The following is a 25,923-nucleotide window of genomic DNA, read 5'->3' on the forward strand; positions in this document are numbered from 1 at the left end:
AGAACCTGTTTCCTGAACAGCAGTTGCAAAGTCTAACTGACATAATAGTGTGCAAGTGATTAGGGAGGCTGGCCGGAATCTTACTACCGTATTTTGGTAGTTAAACTGCTGTTCAGTAAATGCTGTTGAAAACAGAGAAACCCTGAGAATCCCCATGAGGAGATGGACTGGCCCAAAACCTGTCTGTTCTGTCAGATTTTAACTGCCTACTTTTGAGACATACAGGCAGCTGGTAGAAGCCTTATCATATGTTCAACCTTTTTGCCAGCCAGCTGTGACAAATGTATTAGTTGCTTTTCAATGTAGATGACAAAACTGTAATGCTTTGTTACAGTGGGCACACGTTCATAGCTCAGTTTCACAGTGTGTAATGTGTATGTTGGTTGTAACTGCATACCGTACAATTCAGGAGCAATCAGAAACACACCACTCTGCTGTGGCTACACAAATAGCAGCTTATGTGACAGAATTACATTTATTGCATTTTATATGCCAATATCCATACATGTTTGTTTCATGCACCTAGAACCTATTGTACATGAGGAATCTGCACCAGGCGCACACGTGATGCTGGAACAGTGCTGGATCCTTTAGACAGAGAACCCCAGCCCTGTTGAGGTAAGTCCTGCCCCCTCTTCCCTCTTTCTTCTCCCAACCACCAGTGACAATAGTGACACAAGACAAGACCAAGTGCAGAGGAAAGGACAGAAGGTAAGGGCTGCTGTGTGTAAGTCTCCATAGTTACTACTGTACACACAAATTGCCATTTACACCTTCTTAAAGAACACGTGTCTACTTTAAGTGTGAAATCTCCACCCACCTGACCTATAGCACAATAATATTAATAAAAAAAAAATCTCACAAAATAATGTCAGCTCACACTCACTGAGTGTAAATGTGCACACAGAAATCTGGGTGTGGTACACTCGCCATTTGCACTGATATATGACTACTAAAAGATCAAAAGGAATACTTTAGATTTTGTGTCCACTCACAAATAAAATTACAATGATCATTTTTCACAGTCAACAGACCTTTGCACAGAGCTCTTGTTGGATGGTAGTGCCAGGCCGATGCTAGGCATCACAATGTAGGTATGTATGCAGATTCATGAGATACAGCGTGAGGTGAGGTCAGGTTTCAGCAAAGAGGAGTTGAGTTAACAGTGACTTTCACAAATATTATATTACTAGTACCTTTTGGTATAGGGTTAACCTTTGTATTTTCTTTTGTGTTCAAAGAACGTAAAGCCAACGATGGTTTGGGAATATTTGGCATGAAGAGGTATCTTTGGTCAGGAAGGGTTAAGCGGATGCAGCACACAGGATATGGAGGCTCCTACTAGCCCTTCACTTGTACAGGAAGTGGGTGTGAGAAGTGTGATAGGGCAGTGCTAATGGACATATTAACAGAGGAATGCAAAATGTACAACATGGATGGGAGATGGCTAGGGATGTGTGCACTCTATGGAACAAGCAGATCTTATGATTCATTATTCCGAACCTTTCAAGATACAACTGTACTTGAATGATGCATTATTGCTATGGACTGGTCCCAAATAAGATATCTATCCTGAGAGACAACAAGGATCCTAGTATGACGGGAGTGTTTCTGCTGTACATTTTTACTTGTAAGTGCTCTGGTTATGGAAGCTATAGAGTATATCTTTATTGTAACTGTTTAATGAGGAAGTTTGCTAACACCTCTGAGAGCTATCAGGAGGGTGTATTTAGCACTCCACATTGTGTCTTTATGTCAATGTAGCCCACACCACAGATATCAGATAGGGGTCAGAAGGTCTGACTACTACTCAATCACTTGAATATGTTCTCATTGGCTGAGTTAGCATGTTTATGTTATGGGAAGGCAGCTGCAGAGACCACCAGTGCGGAAATCTCAGGGAGCACAGCAGTAATCAGTTGGGAAAAATCCAACGTGGTCAAGCTATCCTTTTTAATCTGTCAACCCAGAAGAATCTGCAGCCGCTGATCCACATATATAGAATTGTTTCCTAAACTCTCCCATTCTGGCCACATCGGGAGAGGATCATTTCAAAGCCCAACTAAACCTTGGCACCGTGATTGCTGTCTCTATATGTACCCCCCACATATAGAAACAGGTTTTACATGCTAATGAAGCTGATTTATTGTCTGAAAGCCCTTCTGTAGCAAAGCAGTCAGCAGCAGAAGCACCCGGCAGATCACGGCTGTGACAGCCACTTCTGACACACTTGCACTCCACCTCCCATTCAGTTGCATCAGGATGAACATGCCACCTAGTACAAGTGAATGTGGGGCAGATTTCCACTGCTGCCAACAGCTCTGCATGAGATTTTAGGTCATAAAGTAGCTTTAGCAGGCAAGACCTGCTTTACTAGGCTCCCAAATCAAAAGGGTTCTCAGCCCTGGGCAAATACCCTCCCTCTCCCCTCACCCATGATTATGTACATGGCCAAGTAAAGTCACATGTAACCTGCACACGGTGTCTGGACACAGAGCTGTGTAGTTACGCCTCCTGCACATTCTGCACCTGCTTTAGCCCACTGATTTCCTTCTACAACCAATACCTGTGCTCCTCCACTCAGTTCACTCCACTCAGCACAAATGTCTGGGGAGCACCAGATACAGAGTTGCAAAAAAAAAATATGAAGAGTAGTGAACAGGTTAGGGACGAACTGGGCCCCTCCAGTCCTGGGTCCCATAACAATTTTGTATAGTTTTGAAGAGGAAACCTAGCAGCACTGATGCTGCTAGGGTTTAGCTGGGCTTTAAATATATGGCTATCCTTATGCACTATTAACACTTCTATATTTAATTTTAGACATCGTTTATATACATTTTAGAAATGTTTTTGATGTGCTTTAGATACACTTTACAAGTGATTACATTGAAAACAAAGGTTCAAGTGCCTTAGGCACAGTTTTGGTGCAAAAGTTTGAACCTGGAAGATGCGCTAAAGCTCAGAGCTGCAATGGGGCCTAAGTCATCTGCTTGATCAATCAGTTTTCAACTCTCCACATTCCATAACTGACTTATTGACTAGACCAGTGGAAAAACCAATGCATGCGGGCAAATGAGGTGAGTCAGAAATCCTCTTAACTTTTCGGACTTTAGTCTGATTGGTTGCCATGGGTTACCACCTATTTCAGACACTCATTGCTTACTGCTTTTCTGAATGAGTCCACAAGTACTGGGCCTACAAACTCAAAAATATCTGTGAGAAATCTCTGACAACATGATAGAAGGAACTGAAGAACATGAAGATCAGCACAGACATAGCACAGTTTCTGCTGAAATGCATATATCATGGAATTGTGCATTCAGCAAAGAGAATCTGATTTGGGGCAAATCTACTGCCAGTACTCCTCTTTCACATTCTCTCTTGTGAGAGTGATATGGGATAAAGGGAGAATAGCTATATATGTAGCATATGAAGCAGCACTTGAGCCATGCTATGGTGCATGTTGCCTCCAAGGCACAGCACTCTTCATTGTGTACATCTGTCTATAGCCAGGCCAAGTACTGATATTTATACACATGATTTCTTTGGGGGGACCTCTGCTTTAAAGTGTACGTACCATATATCAACAAGTGTGAGGAATGCCAGCAGTAACACTGATCTAAAACACACAGAGGAAAATAAATAACAAAATCTGATTTTTGGTACCTTTAAAAACAACCAAAAATGAATAACTAGTAGAAGTTTTTCATAAAGGATGCCCAATACTGTATTGTGTTGTGGTCAGTGAAAAGAAGTCCAGGAGTCTCCTTTAAGCAATTATGGAAGGAGTCCATAGGTTTCTTCATATGCAGGTAGGATAGCAAGTTTTCCCTCTGCCTGTAAATATCTGGTCACCAATTATCAATGTCCGTTCCATATCTGGTTGAGGAGAAATGCATCGCGGGTTCCCTCCGTGGTCCACAAGTCATTGATGTGAAGTGCTGCAAAACTGAGGAAGACCCAAGAGGTGGCAGGCAGGCAAGTTCAAGTCTTTTTCAGAAACAAACTGAATAAGGGTAGAGAGTCATGTTGGTCTCTGGTGGAAGTGCTGGACTTTGGGGCAAGGGTTGTAGATTTTGGACACTGAAGCTATTAGGGCAAGTCTTCCATAACTGTCTCTGGTTCCAAATCATGGTCCTCGGGCAGCACTGTGCTCTGCTTGGAGACTGAAAGAGAAGCAAGTCTAACGTCCTCTTCAGCTGGCTCTTCTTTGACATGAACCGACTGGCTGCAATTCAGAAAATAAGAAAGATAAAATTCACAGCAGGGAAGAGATCAACTTTTATTGGTAATTTTTATTATTATTCTTGTTTTATAAAATTATGCATGATTTATATGAGTGTTGAACCTGTCACAAAGAAAAACACATACATGGTCATGCTTTGACAGAAACAGTTATTTTATGGACCAAATATGCTTGGCATACTCCACCACAACTTTTTTCTTCTCTTCTCTGGGTCCACCCAGAGGCCAGGTAAATCACGTATGACCATGTGGCCTTCCAAGTAAGAACAATAAAAGTCAGAGTTCATTTCACAACATGCCTGCATTACAGTAAAACCATGTTTTCTATATCTGTTTGACTGTGGAGGCAGACAGTATAGGTCTTAAAGAGAGCCCGAGCTGGGCTCAAAAAATTAAATAAAAAGTAGGCTACCTGATCCATGGGGCTGAGCGGATCAGATAGCAGCGAAAAAACCCTCCATGCCGCTCCTGTGGGCCGTGCTGGCCCACTTTCACTTTCGTGACCTCTGGCTCACGATGCTGGGATGAGAGATTCATTCTCTCATCCCGCGTGCAGGGAGGCGGGGGAGCGGCAAGGGGCGTGGCTAGGGAGAGAGAGCTGCCCAATGGCAGCTCTGGAAATCCTGTAAGAATGCCCCTGGCGGGCGTTTTGAACCGGGAATCCCTCTCCCTGTGTTTACCTCCAAGATGACGACAAATATTGTCTCTAAGCGTTGTGGGGACACGGAGGCATGTTATGAGGCAGAGAACATGCATCTGTGTCCCATCTGCTCCCCATCTGCCCACCTCGGGTTGCCTTTAACGCCAACCTAATAAAAAAATTTGAAAATCACCTGATCTCATGTTCAGCATAACTAAATAATATTGTTTTACTAATGCATATTTCAATCTAGCTTAGCTGGCCAAAGCTGTAGAAAATATTGTCTTTGTGTCACAGAGCTGCCACCTTGCTCCCTGTAGAATTTGGAAAATGACACTACTTGTATCAGACACTTTTTTGTAAGTGTTTTTACGCATGCTAGATCAGGAATGGGCAAACTTCTTTCCATTTTTGGTATGTACTGATAGCGTGTTACATGATGTTGCTGTGGCCATGGAAAACCGACACTGGAAGCAGCGATTAGGTGAGGTAATTATCTCGCTTATGGTCGCTCGCAAATCTGCAGGGAGGGCGGAGAAGAATACAGCCACACAGCAGCGGGCCGGATTCACAGTGTTTGTGGGCCGTACTTTGGCAAGCGCTGAGCTAGATAATTGTCACCCGAAGAGGCCAATTAGAGCCACCTATCCAAAAAATTCAAATAGTTTCAAAGGCTATCCTTTGCACAAATCTACGAAACTGCTTTAAGAATTTTCCATCCTCAATGTTGGGTAGTTGGATATTAGGGTGCAGTATGTTAATTACTGAGCCACATTTTATGTGCAGAGCCTACCATGACAATTTCTCAAGAGCAGAGTAATAAAAGAGGTGTTACCTGTACTGTGGAGAAAGTCGGGGGCTGCTACCATTACTGTTTCCAGGCTCTCCAGTACTGGTAACATCATCATGTCCGCCATGAAGTCCACTGCCAGAGCTGTTGAGAGTTGGAGGACTATTCATCAGAGGAAAGCTACTCTCAGCAAGTGCAGCCTGTGAAAGTAAGAGAATAGTAAGTGGCCTAAGAAAAACTCGCAAAACACCTTTATAATGAAAACATGTATCGCTGTACAGATCCTAAATATGTTAAAACATCTTAAGATCCATTTATTATTAAAGGGAGCTCTCAGATTCAGCCCCACTTGACCTAACACCATAAATCCTCCTTGGGTCTACTCCCTCATGTGACACTTTCTTAGCAGGACCAGTACTAGATACACCCTTGTTTGTCTCATTATGCCATGTCAGTTTAGGTAAACTTTAAATGAAGTCTCGGAGGATGCAGATACACTGTCCTCAGCTAAATAGATAAAGGAAATAAGAAGTGTTGGAAATAGAAAAAGTGCTGCTATATACTTCCTTAAACGTTGTTTACTCGTCTGATCCTCTTCCTGCAACACCTACATACTGGCCCACAGCAGATGCAAGTCAGGAGTACTGACTGCTCCCTCACTAACTGGTTGGTTTTGAATATAACAAGGCACACAAACCCTGCTAAACCACTAAAAACATACAGCATTCAGAGAGAGTGGTGTCTCTGAAAGAGGCACTGTAGGGACATATAACAGAATGCAGTAAATGATTCAGGATACCCACTTTTATGGTATTTTTTTAGTGCCAGCATCAGAAACACTTCCTATAAATATTGCTGTATATTCAATGTAGCCCAGGCCTCCCAGTGATGCTTAGCCTAGGCTGATTAGCTATGTGGAATTCCCCTCCCCCCAGAGCATTCTGGAGACCAAGTATATTTTGTTCTAGCTTTGGAACTCTCAGTAACCAAACATTCTGCAGAGATAAAAAAAAAGTTATTCTGCACTGCTGTTCGGGGTCCCTAAGGAAGGCGTGGAGTATGCCAAAATGTGGTGACGATAAAACAGCACACATGTGACACTGTCCACCACACACCTCTCCCTTACCACCACAGTGCTCGAAGCCCTGGCCAGGCTTTGAGAGCGAGAGAACCTGTTGGCGGCCATCAGACACACGCTTAACACTTCAACTTATGCAATTGTAAATTTTAGCGTTTGAGAACCTATTATAAGTTTTTTTTTGTGTAAATAATTTTTATTGAAATTTTGCACATGAATAAACAAGTTTTCAATAGCTAAATGAGGATTCTTATATGAAAAGCTTATACAATTTCATAACAGTTTTTAACATGGATTTGAACACACTTGAAACAAAATACAGAATTAATAATTAACTGCTGTCTTAAACAGTAGGACAGACTGAAACAAGGAACATTGTGTAATGTACCGATGGTGTGAGGTGAGCCTCTTGTGTGAGAGGTGAGGGTTTCACTATACTCACTATACGATGTTCATAGTAAAGGAGAATATGGCAGCTCTTGATTGATGTTAATGTAGGGTAAGGAATGTGGATATCCGATCTAAAGATCGTATCGTGAGTATCAAAAAAGTGGTATCTTTGTTTGTGAACCTAAAAGAAATGTATTAATGATTTAATAATTAAGTTACAGAGGTCTTAGACTACACTATTCAATAGTGACTAGGACTTGTAACTTATAGGGTGGTCAGGCAGAATAGTGGATTGGGGGGGGGGGGGCAGGTGTTTTAAGATGATTGGGGTAGGCCCTTGTAGAATTGTTATAATTGTAGGAAGGAGGCCCAGTCGAAATCCCATTTACTTTTCAACAGGTTTTGGTTTTCTTTGAGTCTGAGAAGGCGCTCCATTTTCATATTACAAGTTTAATGCACCATTGGAGCGCTCTTTCCGCAGAGATCACCTGGCAGGACTACACAAGATTTTGCCACCAATTATACATTTCACAATGTAAATCAGGGCGAGGAAAGATTTTACACTGACTAATTTATAAATGAATATTGTAAAAAAATTATTTATTACATACTTTATACTACAGTTCCTCTTTAATAACATGCAGGAGAACAGAGGCGCCAAGAGGATAAAAGGAAGCTAAATGAGCTTAAAAACCAAATTCTTGGTAAATAGAGGAGGTAATGGTGGACTTACCTCCTCCAAGTAGACACACAACGACTGTAGTAAAGACAGTCAATATATTTTATTTATGAACTCCAAATATGCAACGCGTTTTGCAGGTTTGATCCCGCTTTATCAGGCAATAACAACGGAGCAATAGCATATGTGGTCAGTAGAAGAGCCAGGCACCTCTGTAAGACAGAGGTAAGGAGGTAAGTCCACCACTACCTCCTCTATTTACCAAGAATTTGGTTTTTAAGCTCATTTAGCTTCCTTTTATCCTCTTGGCGCCTCTGTTCTCCTGCATAATATTGGGTCCACCCTGGGTGGAGGGTTGAACCCCTTTTTCTCATCTACAGAGAGTGACTTCTTATCCCTGAGTGGGGTCAGGAAAAATCTCCCCACCTGCCTTTACAGTGGTTGCCTAATGGTAACCCTGGTTTGTGAGTATTAATATTTACTCTATCTAGTAACCATTTACCAGTACATATTACACTATTGGGGCTCTTGGTGTTCCTTGTTTTTACCTCTTTAATAACACAACAACACATCTTTTTACTATACACAGTATAACTCATCAGCATACAAGTGCATGGCACCGCTGCCTAATGAGCTAAAGACAAGCTAGCAGCTCTAATCTTGTAATATGTGCTTGCTCCTTTTTTATAGGATATTCCTGTGCCAAATATATCATACCCTTTTTCATGGGAATTCAAAATGGCACAAGGATATTAGGGCAGACATTATAACCTCATCAATAGGTGCTGCGTACTCCATTTTAAGAAGTCTCTAACTGCCAGATATAGCAAGTACTTATAGCCCTTATTGGGTTTCCGCGGAATCAATCAGTAAACGCTGTATAATTTTATTAGTTTTAAAGAATACTTTCTACTGACACAATCTTCAGCTTGCATGTACTGCTGCAAAGTTTGGACTACTGATCGCTCCATGTGTTCACCCTGAGACATTATCTGCAGTGTGTGAGATCGCATGTGATAGGTAAGAGATGCCACAGCTCCACCCCCTGACATCTAGTGCCATCTTCCAATCTGTAGAACCACATGCAAATTTGCTATTTTCTTTAGATGACTTATAGCATGATTTTATTCCCATGAGTTTAGTTCAACTTTAAGAAGCTACCTTTCATTCAGCTGAAAGCAATGGTATTCCTAACATGCAGAGAGACTGAGGTGGAGCTTTCACCAGCTTTGTAGCACACAGTAAAGAATCTTCCATAAGATGCTTCACTCACCTGATAACTGGCATTTAAACCTCCGTAGCCCAAGCCAGAAATCATGTTCTTTACAAGTGTAGGGCTCCTGTGTTTAACGAATGCAAAGAAAACAGGCCATGAAGATTACCTTAACCAAGTATAACAAGTTCATCTGAAAGAAATGTGTCTTAACAAATCAATGCTTTCAGTTTATAAACAATTAGCTAGGTAGTGGAAATGATTTGGGAAAAAAAAAGTCCTGTTAAGTCATGGAGAACCAGAACCAGAGCCACAGATAAAAATTCCCTCTATGAAGAAGTCAAAGATCAACTTTGCCTTCCTAAAATAGAAGGTCTTTGCAAGTGAAATCTGATCTTATGCTCCAGACCCTCCATTTTATTTCCTCCTCACAATTTGAACAGACTTTAAAATTGCATGTGGAGAAACAAATAAAAATTGCAATAGTGAAACTCTGCCTTACTATAAGAAAATTGAATCTTGGCAAAAGTCCAATTTTAGAGAAAAGTGAAGCAATAGATCTCTGCTGCAACCTGCTGGGGATGTTTGGACGCTCCCACTAAACTAACAGCTGCATCAATTGTCCCACTCTGGACCCTGTCAAGTCCAGTGACTTTGTAGGATGAGATCCCTGCACTTTGATTGGCCCAATAGGCTGTCTGTCACTTAACAGGCAGCCTATTGGGCCAAAGTACGGGGATCTCGTCCTGCAAAGTGAATCAACACCCAAGTCAGCCAGCTAATAGTACAAGCTGTTGGTTGGTATTTCTCCTGTCTGACTCTCGAGGAATTGTTGATGTTGCTGAAGCCCAAGAGAAGCTGAGAACGTGTCTGACACTTCCGCTGCCCGGCGGATCAATTGTATACACATCACTATGGCAACAGGGACACAAGCCCTCTGCTGTGCATGAACACTGTCCCAGTTTGAAGCATATTGTATGGCTCTCACGGAACTACATTTTAAAATATGTGGCGTTTACGGCTCTCTCAGCCAGAAAGGTTCCTAATCTATTGAAGACAGGGAATACAACCGTGGTCAGTTTTAAAAGGTTCCTAATCTATTATACACTGTTGTATTATAGAATACAACAGTGGTCAGTTTTAAAAACTATGATTTTTTTTTTGTCAATACCCCATCTTTTACTTGCTTACTAATCAATAATCACACTAATTTGTCAAATGAATAGGTATGTTTTGCGATAAGCTGCAAAGCTTAAATAAGCAATGGCATCACTCGCCTAGATGTTCAGTTCTGCAGGGCTTTGTCAACTACAAGAGAGGTGTACAGAGTTCAGTCTGCATCACAATATTGCCATCTAGTGGCTGGCTAAGCATAAATCACAAGACCATGTCTACCTAACACCAAAAGGCTGCAGCTCATGAAAAGTTAAATCTGTGGCTGCAGTACTCAGGTACTGTAATCTATTTACTATTTCACATGTGACTGGAAAACCAGTACCAACTAGGCACATCTCAGGATGGGTTGTTCATGTACTGGAGCATGGCACTTTAAGTGCTTAGTGGGCAAGCAAGAGCTAAGGAAGCTGAGCAGGCAGACAAGAGAATAAATTATGCCTAGCTATCCAGAGATAAAGTGGACAGCTATGCAACAAAGGTTTGGTTAAACTGCAGGAAGCTGTGTAGGATCTTTAAACAATGCTGACATTGTTCCCATACGCACCCAGCCTACTCCCCCCCCCCCCCTGGAATCCACTCCATCATGTACCGCCTCTTCACCCCTCCTTCCCTCCCCCTGTTCCTCTGCTGTAGCCAAGAGGGGCATCTGTGTGAGCGTGTGCTGTTGCTCTACGGGTCAAGTGCTGATCCCAATAGGTGTCAGTTATAGTGCAGTTCCGGTTTTGCATTTGATGGAAAATTTGCAATTGACCAATAGTGTTGAACATGTTGGTCTGACTTTGCAAAAGTGCTTGTTTTATCACATCAAAAGTACCACTGAATGCAGAAGGGCATGGCCAACACAGCAACTGAAACACAATGCTGCAGTATTTAAAGAGACACTGAAGTGAAAAAAAAAATGATATTATTATGATTTGTATGTGTAGCACAGCTAAGAAATAAAACATTAAGATCAGATACATCAGTGTAATTGTTTCCAGTACAGGAAGAGTTGAGAAACTCCAGTTGTTATCTCTATGCAAAAAAGCTATTAAGCTCTCTGACTAACTTAGTCGAGAGGGCTGTTATCTGACTTTTATTATCTCAACTGTAATTGAACTGTTTACTTTTCCTCTGCTAGAGGAGAGGTCATTACTTCACAGACTGCTCTGAAAGACTCATTTTGAATGCTGAGTGTTGTGTAATCTGTACATATTATAGAATGATGCAATGTTAGAAAAAACACTATATACCTGAAAATAAAAATATGAGAATATTTTCTTTGCTGCTAATCTTCTAATAATTATTCATAGTACACAACCAATTCATTATATCATATTTTTTTTTCGCTTCAGTGTCTCTTTAATCTCAATTAAATGTATGCTAAAATTTGACTAAATTGAATACCTCAGCTCAATGCAGTACTTAGGCTGACTAAAATGTACAACTTACAATCATGCTTATCAATAATCTCTTCAAAACAGACCATAAATTAATCAATCTGGAAAATGGCAGTGCATCAATTCCTGGCAGTTTATTACATCAAATAATTGTATGTGCCATAAAATAGACCTATGTACAGTTACCCCAACACTAACCTTAGCACTATTCCTCCAAGGTTTGCCTAATTATACCTAACATTACATATCCATAGCATTAACTCTAGACTCACACCAACCATTCTATCTTACCTGGGTCAACAACAAAGTTATCAAGCTGATACTACTGGAGCCAAAACATACTTGCTAAGCCATATTAGGTAACTAAACAGAACGATCTATCTAAAGAAAACAACCCACATGATCCCCTTGGGAATCACCAGGATAAATTTGGATTCCCATGCACAAAGATGGTGCAGATTAAACCTAACAATTCAATGAGGCAACTGTTATGTTAGCCTATCTCTGGGGAAGCTCGAGCAAAGGACACCCGAGGTGACATGTGACATGATGAGATAGACATGTGCATGTATAGTGCCAAGCATACAAATAACTAGGTTGTTAATTTTTTTCTTTCTCTGCCTGAAAGAGTTAAACATCAGGTATGCAAGTGACAGTTTCTATCCGGGTCGGGACCGGGTCGGACTGGGTCAGACAATAGCATAACCCTTACTGATAAGTAATTACAGCCATAAAACACCTTCCTGTCATTAAATGGCTTCTGAGAGCAGGACAGAGATAAAAAGGGTCAATAGTTCATAGATTTGAGCTCAAGCATACTTCAATGAAGGTGTCATTGAGCAGAGACAATGAAACTGTAAAAAATTAAAAACTAGATTTAAATACAAAATAAAACTGTGGGATATCTTATTAAAAAGTCATTTTTAGGGGGGCGCATGCGCGGCGCCAACGGAAGTGGATGCACTCCGTGTGAGCTCCGTGCCTGATCGACAAAAACGGGCGATTTAACCCCATATCAAGAGCTTTCTACCCTGCAGCCGCTCCTATAACCGCTTCCTAAGATGGGAAAGAAGAAGAATGAGAAGGCTGGAAACCCTGCGACCCAGCCTTCCATCACAGACCTTCTCTCTAAGAAACGTGGCACAGGGACTAGCAAGATGGCCGCCACCGCTTCTCCACCACCCAACCAAAACTCCGCCAAAGGATCTCCGAATCCAAACGAATCCTTACCGGCTTCCCCTCGCTCTCAGGGCTCTACTAAATCTTCTCCGCAGGCAGAGAATCGGCCAATACCATTCTCCCCGGACGGAACAACTTCCTCCTCTGCCGCGCTCTCCCCCATAAACGGACATTCGCCTAAGACGCCACGTGCTCAGGACTCCCCGGCTGCCGTAACTACCCAGAACACTCCTCTGGCTTCTCCAGTCTTACGGGAATCCCATGCCGAGCTCCTAGCCGAGATCAAGCTACTACTTCGAGAGGAACTAACGCAGTGGCAGGCCTTACAACCCAGATACACGACATAGGAGGCCGCGTAAACGATCTGGAACAAAGAGTTGACTCTTGTGCAGACGCTCTTAAGGAGGACACCACCAGAATGGATGCTCAGGATGCCAAAATAGCCCAGCTTGAGTCTCGTTTGGAAGACTATGAAAACCACACAAGGCGATCCAATATCCGTATACGCGGGCTCCAGGAGAACATAATCGACATCAAGAAGGCAGCTCTTAACCTCTTTGCGGCTTTACTTCCACAAGCAGACCCTGTGGAGTTCCGCCTAGACAGGATCCACAGAGCCATGGGCAGGCCCCGCAACCCTGATCTCCCAAGAGATGTCGTTCTGAAGTTCCACTATTACGAAGCAAAGGAGAGAGTCATGAACGCAGCGCGGAACCTCACCAACTTGCCGGGGGTCCCACAATCCGTACGGCTGTATGCCGATCTCTCCCCGCTCACTCGACAAAAGCGAAGAACCCTGCGCCCTGTTACCCAAACTCTCATCCGAGAGAACATCAGGTACCGGTGGACATTCCCATGTGGACTGCAATTTCAACTTAATGGTACTACTCAGCTGGTCAAGTCCCTGAGAGAGGGCAGGCAACTTTTTTAAGCAGAGAATATCAGGATGGAGACCCCTGAACCCCTTGGTCAGCAAAGTGCGGCACCACTATCCCCGAGACCACAAAGGCCTGAAAGAGAGTGGTCCACGGTGAGCAGACGTAGACCTGGCGGTGCAGGCCCTTCCTTACAACAGGATTAGTCCTGCATCTCTGAAATGGTAACTTTCTATTCGTTTTCACATGACTTGGTGTGGCCTCGGTTCCCTAGCTCCCCATCGTTTTGTTCCTATACATCCCACCCTAACCCCGGCTGACTTTACAAAGGCCTCTACCTCGCCGTGAAGTCTGATCCTATCCATAAAAGACTCTGGGCCCGAACTCCTACGGAACTTTTTATTAAGGCAGCCTGATCTCTTCACTTTCCCTGATACCTTTGCCCGGTTAAAAACATTGTGAACTTAATCGCTCAAGTTTGTGACCTGATCCGTATGATCGGCTGACATGTTATCACCTCCATCGAACCTGGACCTCAACTAACTTTCATCCCAGAACAGACGTCCCTCACATGTTGTGAAATCTGGCTGACCCAGGCCTGTATCTCCGTAATGCATGAGCTCACTAACCTCTTCTTTTTTCCTCCTCTTAGGATCCTGCACCTATACTCTGTAATGTACTAGTTAAACCATGTCTTGATCTAACAGCTTGTTTTCCCATGCATAGGATATCTGTTGGGCAATTGTGTGAGGTGACATGGCCTGGAGGGGGAGGGGCCGGGGGGTGGGCGGGGGTCGCCGGGGAGCCTGAATTTTGGCTGGGCTCTCGGGCGGCCCCCGCGCACCCCCCGAGCTGAGGAGACCTGGTTGTGTTCCCATGGGGTCCACAATTGATCCTTTATGCTTGAGCAAAAACGTCAAGGCACTAATAAGTTCACGTATAATGTAAGCCTATATATGATTTATTCCTTTCATCTTGCTAGTCGTACCACTTGATTTAGCACACCCCTGGCATATATGGGTCTGACCTGGTGTGTGGCTTGGTCGCACGGGCTTGGGGTGGAGGCCGGGGGGGACATGCGCGGGCCCCTCAGTCGCCCACTTTGGGCGCTGGGGCCCGTGCATCTCCCCCGAGCCGAAGAAACCTGCCTGGGGTCCTCCTGCACACCCGGATCACCCCCTCAACATATGACTAATCCTAGGGCGAAGCTCACATATGCGATATAAATGCTACTGAAGCATACTTCCCCTTTCTTCAAAATGCAGCCGCGGAATGGGGGAGAGGGAAAACGGGAACCAAGGTCACCCCTGTGAAATACTATAACTACTTGTTCTTGCATTTTATCGTTTTATTATTCCTGTTTTATACTAGCTCTTCACTTAAGCAAACACACCTAGCCCTTGTCGTTCAGGGTTCTCTTGCTGTTCCCCCACTAAGAGGCATGACAGGGATTAGATTTGATATATCTGATCTCTCTCATACCCACCACTTTTGGACTGTCATAACAGTCCACGCGCTCACGTTCACACTCCCAATTGCTACTTACTTACAGCACGTACACTATAAGCATCTTTTTTATATATATCCTAGATGACTTCCTCGGCTAGTAGCACGTTTTAAAGGTCCTATCCCTTAACGCACGGGGCCTCAACTCTCCCCATAAGAGGAGAAAACTGTTCCACGACCTGAGCAGGCATCACCCCGATATTATTTGTCTTCAGGAGACACACTTTTCGGCTGCCTCCTGTCCCTCATACTTCCATAAAAATTATATGATTAAATATTTCTCCAACGCATCTAAAAAACACAGAGGTGTCCTAATCTTAATACATAATAACCTTCTCCTTGAAATAACTGACACACAGTCAGACCCCAACGGGAAATTTATGATCATAACTGGTTCCTTATACTCCTGGCGCCTCCAGTTTATAAATTCGTACGCCCCACCTGATCAAGCATTTAAAACATTTCAAACCATGCAGAAAAAAATCTCAATAGCCCCAAACACTCTATTTACATGGTGTGGTGACTTTAATCTTACCTTAAATGAGAAATTAGACAAATCCAAACCATCCCCTGATAAGCTATCAAAACACCAGCAAAATCGCCTCCAAACGCTTATGGAAAACGAATTTCTGGTAGACGCATGGAGGGAGCTTCACGGAGATAGAAGAGGATACACTCACTACTCTGCGCCCCACCATTCATACGCTAAAATTGATCACATCTTACTAACCTCATCCACTGTCCCTCTTTTAACCTATATTAGGCATATCCCAACCCCCCTATCTAACCATGATATGGTCCTTGTATGCTTTGATCTCCATGCTGAAGTTGCCAAATTTCGCTCCTGGCGCCTAAATGAATCACTACTCATAGATACTAAATTAAGAGTGGAAATCCTCTCCCATCTTCAACAATATTTTTTAGAAAATGAAACTCCTGAAACGTCCCCTGCCACACTTTGGATGGCCCACAAAGCTGTAATTCGGGGCAAATTTATACAACTAGGAGCTCAAAAAAAAGGAAAAGAACCGAAGATATAGCAAACCTCTCTTTCAAGCTTCAGCGATTGAGATCACTGCATCAAGTTGAATACACCAATTTTCTTTTAAAACAAATTAAAGATGTCGAGCTGCAACTTCATATTCTCCTATCCCACAACGTAGAAAAAGCCCTGACATGGACTAGAGCTAAATATTATAGATATGCAAACAAACCTGATACGTGGCTCGCTAACAAACTAAGGAATTCCCATAAAACCAATACTATATTTAAACTCAGGACTCCCCAAAGCCAGGTCACCAGTGATCCGAATAAGATTATGCAAACCTTCCATTCGTTTTACCAAAAACTTTATACCGATTCCACTCCCCCCCCCCCCCCCCCCCCCCCCCCCCAACACCAAAAAGTCTCCAATTTCCTCAAGCAAATTAATTTCCCTATTCTGAATAATATTTCCAAGGAGGCTCTTGACATTCCAATAACATCAGAAGAAATCTATAAAGCAATTGGAAAACTTAAGACTAAAAAAGCTCCCGGCCCTGATGGTCTCACGGCCCTTTATTATAAGAAATTCCAGGGAATATTATGCTTGCATCTTCAAACGTTTAACGATTTGCGTAAAAAAGATCTATCGCACTCAGAATTTTTAGATGCCTTCATTACACTGATCCCTAAACCCAATAGAGACACTTTACAACCCAAAAATTACAGAACAATTTCCCTTCTTAACATCGATTATAAAATATTTACAGCTATCCTAGCCCAAAGACTTAATAAACTCCTCCCAGATATTGTCCATAAGGATCAAGTGGGCTTTGTCCCCTTCAGGCAAGCTACGGACAGTATTAGGAAAAATCTAGTCCTAATCTCCCACGCAAATAGAACCAAAAGGCCATTAATGACCCTAACATTAGACATAGAAAAAGCCTTCGACATGATTGCCTGGCCATATATGTTCGACGTGCTATCCCACCTAGGAATCCCGACCTCCTATACCCATTGGCTTAAACAAATCTACTCAGCACCTCATGCAACTCTTAAACTCCCAGGATCCCCTAATACTCCAATATTCATACAGAGGGGCACCAGACAAGGATGCCCCCTTTCACCACCAATCTTTGCCATCATTATAGAGCCCCTAGCATCTTATCTCAGACAAAACACTTCAATTCAGGGTTACACCATATCCAATGAAGAATTTAAACTTAGCCTTTTTGCTGATGATATCCTTCTTACCATAACCAATCCGCATATATCTATCCCCAATCTAATGAAAGCCCTCACATTTTTTGAAGGACTCTCAGGGCTAAGGCTCAACTACGAGAAATCAGAGGCCATGTACTGTAACTATACCAAAACCCAAGCACAATCCATCTCGCAGCAACATAAATTCCAACATCGTGACCATTTCACACAATACCTAGGTATAAAACTTACAAACGAATACTCCCAACTTTATAGGAGAAATTATGTCCCCCTATATGGGGAGTTGAATGCTCTGCTCAGGTCGTGGAATTCCTGTAAGATATCATGGGCAGGGAGAATCGCAAGTATAAAGATGACGCTATTGCCCAAAATCTTGTACTATTTCCGGGTCCTTCCAATACCCGTTAATAGAGGTGATTTAATGACCCTTCAAAAAGAAATTACCAAATTTATTTGGGCTGGTAAAAGACCCAGAATTTCTAGCAAAATCCTATTTTGGCATAAACATAATGGAGGTATGTCTGCCCCTAACCACAACCTATATTATAAACCAGCCCAACTTGCGATTCTCCCAACCATCTACGGCGACCATCACGCCTCTAGATGGGTCTCCCTCGAAAATCTAATTTTAGCACCTTTTTCATGGAAAGGTCTCCTCTGGTCACAATCTAAAGATCTAGGTTCTATACGAGACGACTCAATAATAACCTGTCATACTCTAAAGATCTGGAGATCAGTCAGATCCTCAGCCGCACTCCAATCCCAGCTCTCTATCTTGACAGAAATCAAGTCAAACCCTGACTTCCAAGAAGACATCCAGGTTCCACCCTTCGCATGGTGGTCAGAGGAAGATAATCCTACAATTAAAGCCTATCTCCACAGGGGAGCAATCCCTACTTGGCCGCAGCTAATAGAAATAACAAAACCACGCCTATCTGAATGGCTTAAAATAAGACAATTATATCACTTTTTGTCGTCCTTGGCCAAGCCGGGTACATCCCTTCATCCTACTCAATTTGAAAGCATCTGCCTCAATGATCCCATGCAAAAGGGAATACTCTCATTTCTTTATTCCATTTTTAACTCCCCCCCCCCCCACCCAACTTCACGCACACCTATCAAAAACAATGGGAACTTGACATGCGTTCCCAACTCACTGGCGAGGATTGGGCGCAATGTTTTGAAACTATCTAAAGGTAGCCTACAAACAACAAATACGGAAGTCTCTATACGTCTACTCCATCGCACCTATCTTGTCCCTCATAAACTTCACCCTATAGATCACAAGAGAAGCTCACTATGTTTCAGAGGATGTAATGTTCCTGGTACTATGTATCATACCTGGTTCTCATGTCCAAGGGTCGCCCGCTTTTGGGGCAGAATCCGACTCCTGATAAATAAACTAATCCCTACTCACATTGCCCTTGATCCTAAAATCTTCCTATTAGGATATAAACCAACCTCCATACTCCATGCACAGCATAAGCTAATACAATTTATAATCTCTGCAGGGAAAGTTCATATTGCAGCTAACTGGAACACGTCATACTTATCTTACCTTCAAGTGATTGACAAGATAAACCCCACAATGACCTCTGAACGTATAAACGCCATAATCAATGATCGTCTGCCGCATTTCCAAAAGGTATGGGACCCTTGGACATCCAGCCAACTTTCAAGAGGTGCTCAACTCCAACTAGGCCTAGACCATCCTGCATAAATGCTAATTAGCCACCTAGTCTATATATCATGCTTTCCTCCTTGCTAGCTCTACCCCTACAATAATTATAAGTGTACGTATCGCCATCTCTAAAAGGTTGTACCTTTACATTGTTTCTACCCTTAACATATCTAAGCCTGCTATTCTGTAAGTAAGGTTCATGTTATTCTCAAAATACTATTGTATTTTTTGTTCTTCTGAACGTGATTGCTGTATTATGTTTTGTAGCTAACTTTATGGTTTCTGCAACCCATGTTGGGGTACCTGCAGAACTGTTGCTTGTTACACCTGTTAAATTGGCACATTTGTGCCTAATAAAAGTTTTTGAAACTAAAAAGTCATTTTTAGGAGAAGGAAGATAAATACAATTGTTTTTCTCCTCAGTTTTTTCTTCACCTCGGATATCCTTTAAGACCCACAGTGCTGCCTCACTACACACAATTTCAATATTTTATGTAACTTTTTATTGTTATACTGCATGACAGTTTATGGGCAGGTTCAGACGTTTGTGGGTTTAAATGGACAGCAACAACTGCAAAGCAGTAGCACTTACTTCAACAGCTAGGGAACTAATATTTTGATGAGATAGGCAGAAACTGTTCCTTCCATATTAGTCTCACTGTTCCAATTTCTTTAAAAATACAAAATACAATCTGTACTACTGTGGTTAAGACTGCTTAACACATTGCTCCAGTCAATCTTACATGAACTTGGGCCCAGAGAAGGTGGTTGTGCTCCTGGATCATGTCTATTTATGGTTTCTTCTTTGCATGGCAGAGTTTAATGTACCTGTGGATGCAGCGATGACCTATGACAATAATTTGTGGGAGTGATTTCCACTACAAATGTGTCTGTTTTTTATCAAAATTCCTGCAAGGGTCTGAACATTACAATCATTAAATATTGGCTTTCAACCTTGTTGCTTGTGTACAGAAATCTCTGAATCTTCTAATAATATTATGTACTACAGATAATGAAATTTAAAATACTGTAAACCATAAAGCAGGGGTTTGCATATTTATGTAAAGGTCTGCTAAATTTGTAAGCTATCATTAGTTTTCCATTTTATCTTATGTTATTTATAATAAAAACCATTAAAGGAGACCTGAACTGATAATAAACTGATGAGTTAAACAATTTTATCTAAGGCTACTCCTAAATAGAATGTTACTGGAGTCCCACAGTTTTATTTTATGTTTAAAAGCTAATTGTCTTAGGTGAATGATGTCAATGTTTTACAGCTTCCATCTTGAACTGTTAACCCTTTTTAATTATGCCCTGAACTCAGAAGTGTTTCTCTGCCGTGCAAGAGTTTTCTAGCTAGAAGATAAAGTGGGCCCGAATTCCCTTTTTCTCCCAGGAGATCATTTTTAATCTTCTGTTTAAAATAATCTTCTGTTTTTTTGCACTCTGAAAATGGTCAGTATTTCCTTGCTTGCTGGTGGTTTATAAGGCATTTTATTTATAATATAAAAAATATCACCTAGGAGAAAACTTAGAAGATTTGAATAAGGCCCTGGATTCTTCACACAACCTACTTCTTAGTAAGACTGGGACTGCAAATACGCAGGTTTATCTCATCTTGTCACATAGAAATTCAGGTACCATTTAATGTACTGTACTTTTTTCCTCATGAAACTGCCTCTATTACATTTTTGATTTTACATTTTGCTGCTAGTATCTAATGGCCTGCTGTGTGTTTGTCTCACTGATACTTGTTCAGACTAACCAGCAAGCTCATGGTGACCCAGAACTCATTGGGGTGTGTAAGGGACTACAATGGTCCTAAAAGCCCCCTTACTAAGATGTTAAGGAAAACAAAAGTTTGCTTTCCTAAAACAGAAAGAATTTGCGATAATTCAGGTTGGAGTGAGCTCGAGATGTCTCCCAGAGCAACACTGCTGAATATATGCAAATTAACCATTGTACCCTTAGAAGCTAAACACACCTCCAGAACCGCTGAAATGCAATGATGTGTCAGCTTGTTAATATGTACAGAGCCATAATAATCCAACATGCATTCAGACTGTTTCGGATTGTTTGATCCTCATCAGTGCATGGCATGGATTAATTTGGCTCTATGGAGTAGGGCTTGTAAATCCGAGAGGCACAGACTAACCAGCAAGCTCATGGTGACCCAGAACTCATTGGGTGTGTAAGAGACTACAATGGTCCTAAAAGCCCCCTTACTAAGATGTTAAGAAAAACAAAAGTTTGCTTTCCTAAAACAGAAAGAATTTGCGATAATTCAGGTTGGAGTGAGCTTGAGATGTCTCCCAGAGCATCACTGCTGAATATATGCAAATTAACCATTGTACCCTTAGAAGCTAAACACACTCCAGATGGATTCCACGAATAATGCTTGCAGAATGTATGAATCCCCTTTACCCTGTCATCTTTGGTGGCCTCCTCTTTTGGTACTCCAGCTCATCCACTGTCCACACTGCTCCTTTCACGTTCTCCACACGCACAAAACATTTGTGCAAGCTTAGGTTGTGACGAACAGCATTCTGTAACAGTGAGAAAGCAATCATGCATTAAAATCAAGAACCACCAATTATCTAAAAACATTTATTCTGCAAGTATTGCTTCATAGACATAAGTCATCCTACTAGAAAAAAAAAAAACACCGTGCCATATGTTTAAGAGATATGCAGCATAAAGTAGTCTACTAATTAAGCCTGGTAGATTTTCTCATGAGCCATTACTCTCGCCATTTCTGATTAGCAAGGAGTTAATAGCAGGGCACAAATTGCAACATGTGCATATCATGGCCCTTTCCTGGTGCTCCCACACACAAATGATATGACCCCAATTTCAAAGCAGCGCCCCTTTCTCTCGCTAGAAGCCCTGGCTGGAGATGAGAGACTAATTCGTTAGGTTAAAACATTAACAGCAATTTGAGAGGTCAGATGGGGGTCAGGCAAGCAGAGCTCAGACAGATGGGCAGGAGGGGGCTGCACACAGAGAATGAAACAGAAGCAAAGGGAAAAAGAATGAGAAATAAAGACAATGCAGTCAAGAGATAAGGAAATAACACACATATGCAAAGCCCATTAATGACCAGAGGAGTTAAAAGTAAAATGAACCACTGAAATAAAACACAACCCAAAACTCAGATCAATTCACCAGAAATGTACTGTCTTTTTACTGCAGATGTAACCCCCCCTCCGCCCCCCCCCCCCCCCCCCCCCCCAACTTAAATATCTTGTAACCTATTATAATGAACATGAACACTTAAAAGTGCAATTAAGCCATTTCAAGGAAACTACAGAGAAGCAGTATTAGCTATTTTTAGTAAAGAGCAGGGTGGATGGGCAAGTAGAATGCTATGTTTTACTTCATGCAGAATTCCAGGCAGACAGCATACATGGAATATGCTACTATATGCTGCTAACTTGCCCCCTCACAAAGACTATCTATGGAGGACTAAATCAATACTGGACAGCTATAATTAGAAGGCTTTTTAAAATGCTTAATATGAATTGGCAGTGACTACATAGGCACTGAGTGTTTTACCAGTAAAGGTGGCAATTAACGGTACGATTTTTTCACTAAATGCGATATTTCGATGCGATTTTAACGATTGAAAATAATTTGAAGGTAATTATCGATTGTTCACATTTACATAACGATTCTTCAAATTTCGAACATAAAATCCAACTTTCAGATCGATTTTATCCTATTATGCAATTTGGTGAAAAAATGGTACTGTTAATGGGCACCTTTACAGATTTTTTTGTTTTACTTCAACATCAGTTAATCAGTGTGTTTCCAGTACAAGTATAGTCCATTAACTCAAACAACCGGGTTATCAACTGTTTTTAAACTGTACATAAATGGAACTGGTGTTACTTATATTGTCTGAGAGCCCTGTGACATTACATGTATTGTCCACTGAGGGAAATTTCATGAAAACCACTAACTGGATTTCACCAAGTCGCACCCTGATCGGGAAATTGGTATTTGGTAGAATTCACCCAAATTACCATTTAGTGGCTCTTATTCTTATGATTCTAGCAAAAGTGACATTGAATAAGAGGCACGCAGACACTATTGAAAGAGGAACTGTAGTGAAAATTACATAATGAAAAAAATTGCTTATTGTTCACAATTTTCATTTATAGATTATTTAGTCAGTGTTAACCTATTGTAAAATATTTAATCTCCCTGATTTACATTCTGAAATGTACCACTGGTGGTGACATTTTATGTTCTGCCAGGTGATCTGTACGGAATGTTCATTACTGAGAGTTCTATGCACAGAGGGAGATATTGCTTGCTTGGCAGTTGGAAAAAGCAGTTATTTCCCACAATGCAACGAGTTTCACAGACAGCATACTGTCAAGGAACTTGGTCATGCCATCACACTGTGGGAAGGGTTCAACACAATATCAGCCATACAGACACTCCATGATGATCTATTTGAGGAAAGGTAAATATTTCTCCTCGGGAAAGGTAGTATTGGCTACTAATTGGAATGAAGTTCAATCATTGGTTAAAGAGGTTAAAGTATACCTGACCCAAGGCAAAGCTACCTCATGCTGGATCCACATAACTCTGTGCAGTGAAGTGAAGTGGGAGAGGGGATAAGGAGGGATGATATGAGGGAACATTGCTGCAAGCCCACCTCTTCCTGTCTGAAAATTTGACTTTAGACTCAAGTCAAGTTTTCTTAAGGTGGCCACAAACACGATACAATAAAATGATCCAATTTTACGGCAATTCGATAAAAACGATCGGATCTCCCGGAAAAATTCTACTGAAAAATCCGATCGGATTTCCCATTTTCTTCGATTTATATCGATCCGGAATGCCAGATATTTTTCTTCAATCTTTCTAAAGATTGCATGGTGTGTGTTAAATTGTCATTTTGTTAATATACACACCATAGCAATTTTGTTAGAGTTTCCAATAATTTTTATCATAATTGGGGAAAAATCTAACATACGTGTGTGGGACAGTGGTCAGCTTTTTTTTTAAATAATACAATCACTCAGAAAAATTGATTGCAATTCTTAAATTGAACAGATATTTAAAAAATTGTACGGTGTGTGGCCACCTTAAGGAGTGATTATGGAAACTTGGGGGAACGAGGAGAGGAATGGACAAAGCACAGGGATAAGTGGATCCAGCATGTTGGGTGTGCAATGTTTTGGGGTTAGAAGCTCCTTTCAGATTCTTTATTAATGTACAATTTCCAGTTGAGAAGGCATCCCCTCGCTTCCTGTACCAGTGATGGGATCAGCTACAACAGGAAGTGAGGAAGGAAAGATTTTTGAAATGGATACAATAGCAGTAACACTTAATAGCATCTAAATGTGGTACAATGTCCATGGAAATGGAAACATTGTTGTATGTAGGGTTCTTCTCTCTTCCTGGCCACTGAGAAGGGGAAGTGAGAAGAAATCTCTCAATATGGACATGGAGAAAAGGCAAAACCTGACAGATTGTCTATGTCTTTTTCATTTTATCCAAAACGTAAAAAAATAAAAATAAAGGTTGGGCTGAAATTGATTTAAAAGCAAACCAAATGAAAAAGAGTGGAATACAAATTACTGTATACTAATCTGTAAAAATCTATCTGTATAGCACCACTGAATACGCTGGCACCATTAAAATCAGTAATGATAATACATTTAGTTGGTAGATTAGCAACTTCCTTGCTTGTAATGTGCTTGCGACTTTTCTCCATAACAAGAGGCCCATATTGTCCCTGCCAGCAGTCTACTTAATGGAGAGGACGGTGCGATATGCTCGAGAGAGAGACTGACAATAAACAGAGTGATATTAGGAGTCACTTCTATGACATATAGGGCTATATGCAATTGAGGTGACAAGAAGCTTTTTTTCTCTTAGCTTAAAGAGGAACTTTAACCTCGGATTGAACGTCATCCCAATCAGTAGCCGATACCCCACCTTTCATGAGAAATCTTTACCTTTTCTCAAATAGATCATCAGGGACCTCTATATGAGTGATATTGTGGTGAAACCCCTCCCACAGTGTCATGTCAGGACCATGGTCCTGACAGTCTGACAGTTCTGTCTGTGAACCTCATTGCATTGTGGGAAATAACAGCTGTTTCCAACTGCCAAGCGACCAGTATCTACCTTTGCAGTATGTTTGTTTACTGAGAGTTCTATGCACAGACATCACCTGGGAGGACTAAAGATGTCACCACCTGTAATAAATTTCAAAATGTAAATAGGGGTGAGGAAAGATTTTACAATGAGGAAACTCTAAATTAAACATTTATAAATTAATATTGTAAAAAGTAAGCAATTTTATTCATTATGTTAAGGTGCCCATACATGGTACAATTTTTTTGATTAGATAATTTAGTTTGATTATTCCGTTAGATCGAATATAAATATAAAAATATGTCCGATCAGATTTTTATTGAAAAAAAAATGGATAATCGTTCGTTTTTTCTTATTCGAAAAAAAGATTATTTTGAACTTTCATTCGATTCGATTGTTTTGGTCGAATAAACGGAAAAAACAAATATTATTGTACCGTGAATGGGCACCATTGTTTTCACTACAATTCCTCTTTAACACTGGCGAGTTCAGGCATTGCATAAGCCCCTTCTACGTGGGCCCCTTTTAAACTTGAAAATGTATTTGAACATATAAACACTATAAATTACATGTGGCTATGTTCACTAACAAATAAATTATTCTGTAACCTCTCAACAGCAATGTAATTATTATTGCGTTTTGATATAGCAATATGCTCCTGTCATCATAGGTTCTTGCAAATATACAGTGCAAGAAGAATAATTCCATTTACACGGCCATTCATTGATGTACCGTATTTTTCGGACTATAAGACGCTCCGGACTATA

At 41.3% G+C, this 25,923-nt stretch overlaps 1 protein-coding gene across 2 annotated transcripts in view; it reads right to left on the reverse strand.

Annotated features, from left to right (window-relative positions):
• Positions 1 to 456: 456 nt before the first annotated feature.
• Positions 457 to 25,923, reverse strand: part of FOXP4 (forkhead box P4) — a 114,327-nt gene continuing 88,860 nt past the window's right edge. For both annotated transcript variants that reach the window (XM_068269506.1, XM_068269507.1), the window contains exons 14-17: positions 21,464 to 21,585; positions 9,096 to 9,162; positions 5,721 to 5,875; positions 457 to 4,228 (exon numbers count right to left, since the gene is read on the reverse strand). In XM_068269506.1, the coding sequence (XP_068125607.1) occupies positions 4,093 to 4,228; positions 5,721 to 5,875; positions 9,096 to 9,162; positions 21,464 to 21,585 (480 nt within the window). In that variant the 3' untranslated portion in view covers positions 457 to 4,092. The remainder of the gene's footprint in view (positions 4,229 to 5,720; positions 5,876 to 9,095; positions 9,163 to 21,463; positions 21,586 to 25,923) is intronic.

Source organism: Hyperolius riggenbachi, chromosome 2, assembly GCF_040937935.1.
Source record: "Hyperolius riggenbachi isolate aHypRig1 chromosome 2, aHypRig1.pri, whole genome shotgun sequence".
In the NCBI taxonomy this organism is placed as follows: domain Eukaryota; kingdom Metazoa; phylum Chordata; class Amphibia; order Anura; family Hyperoliidae; genus Hyperolius; species Hyperolius riggenbachi.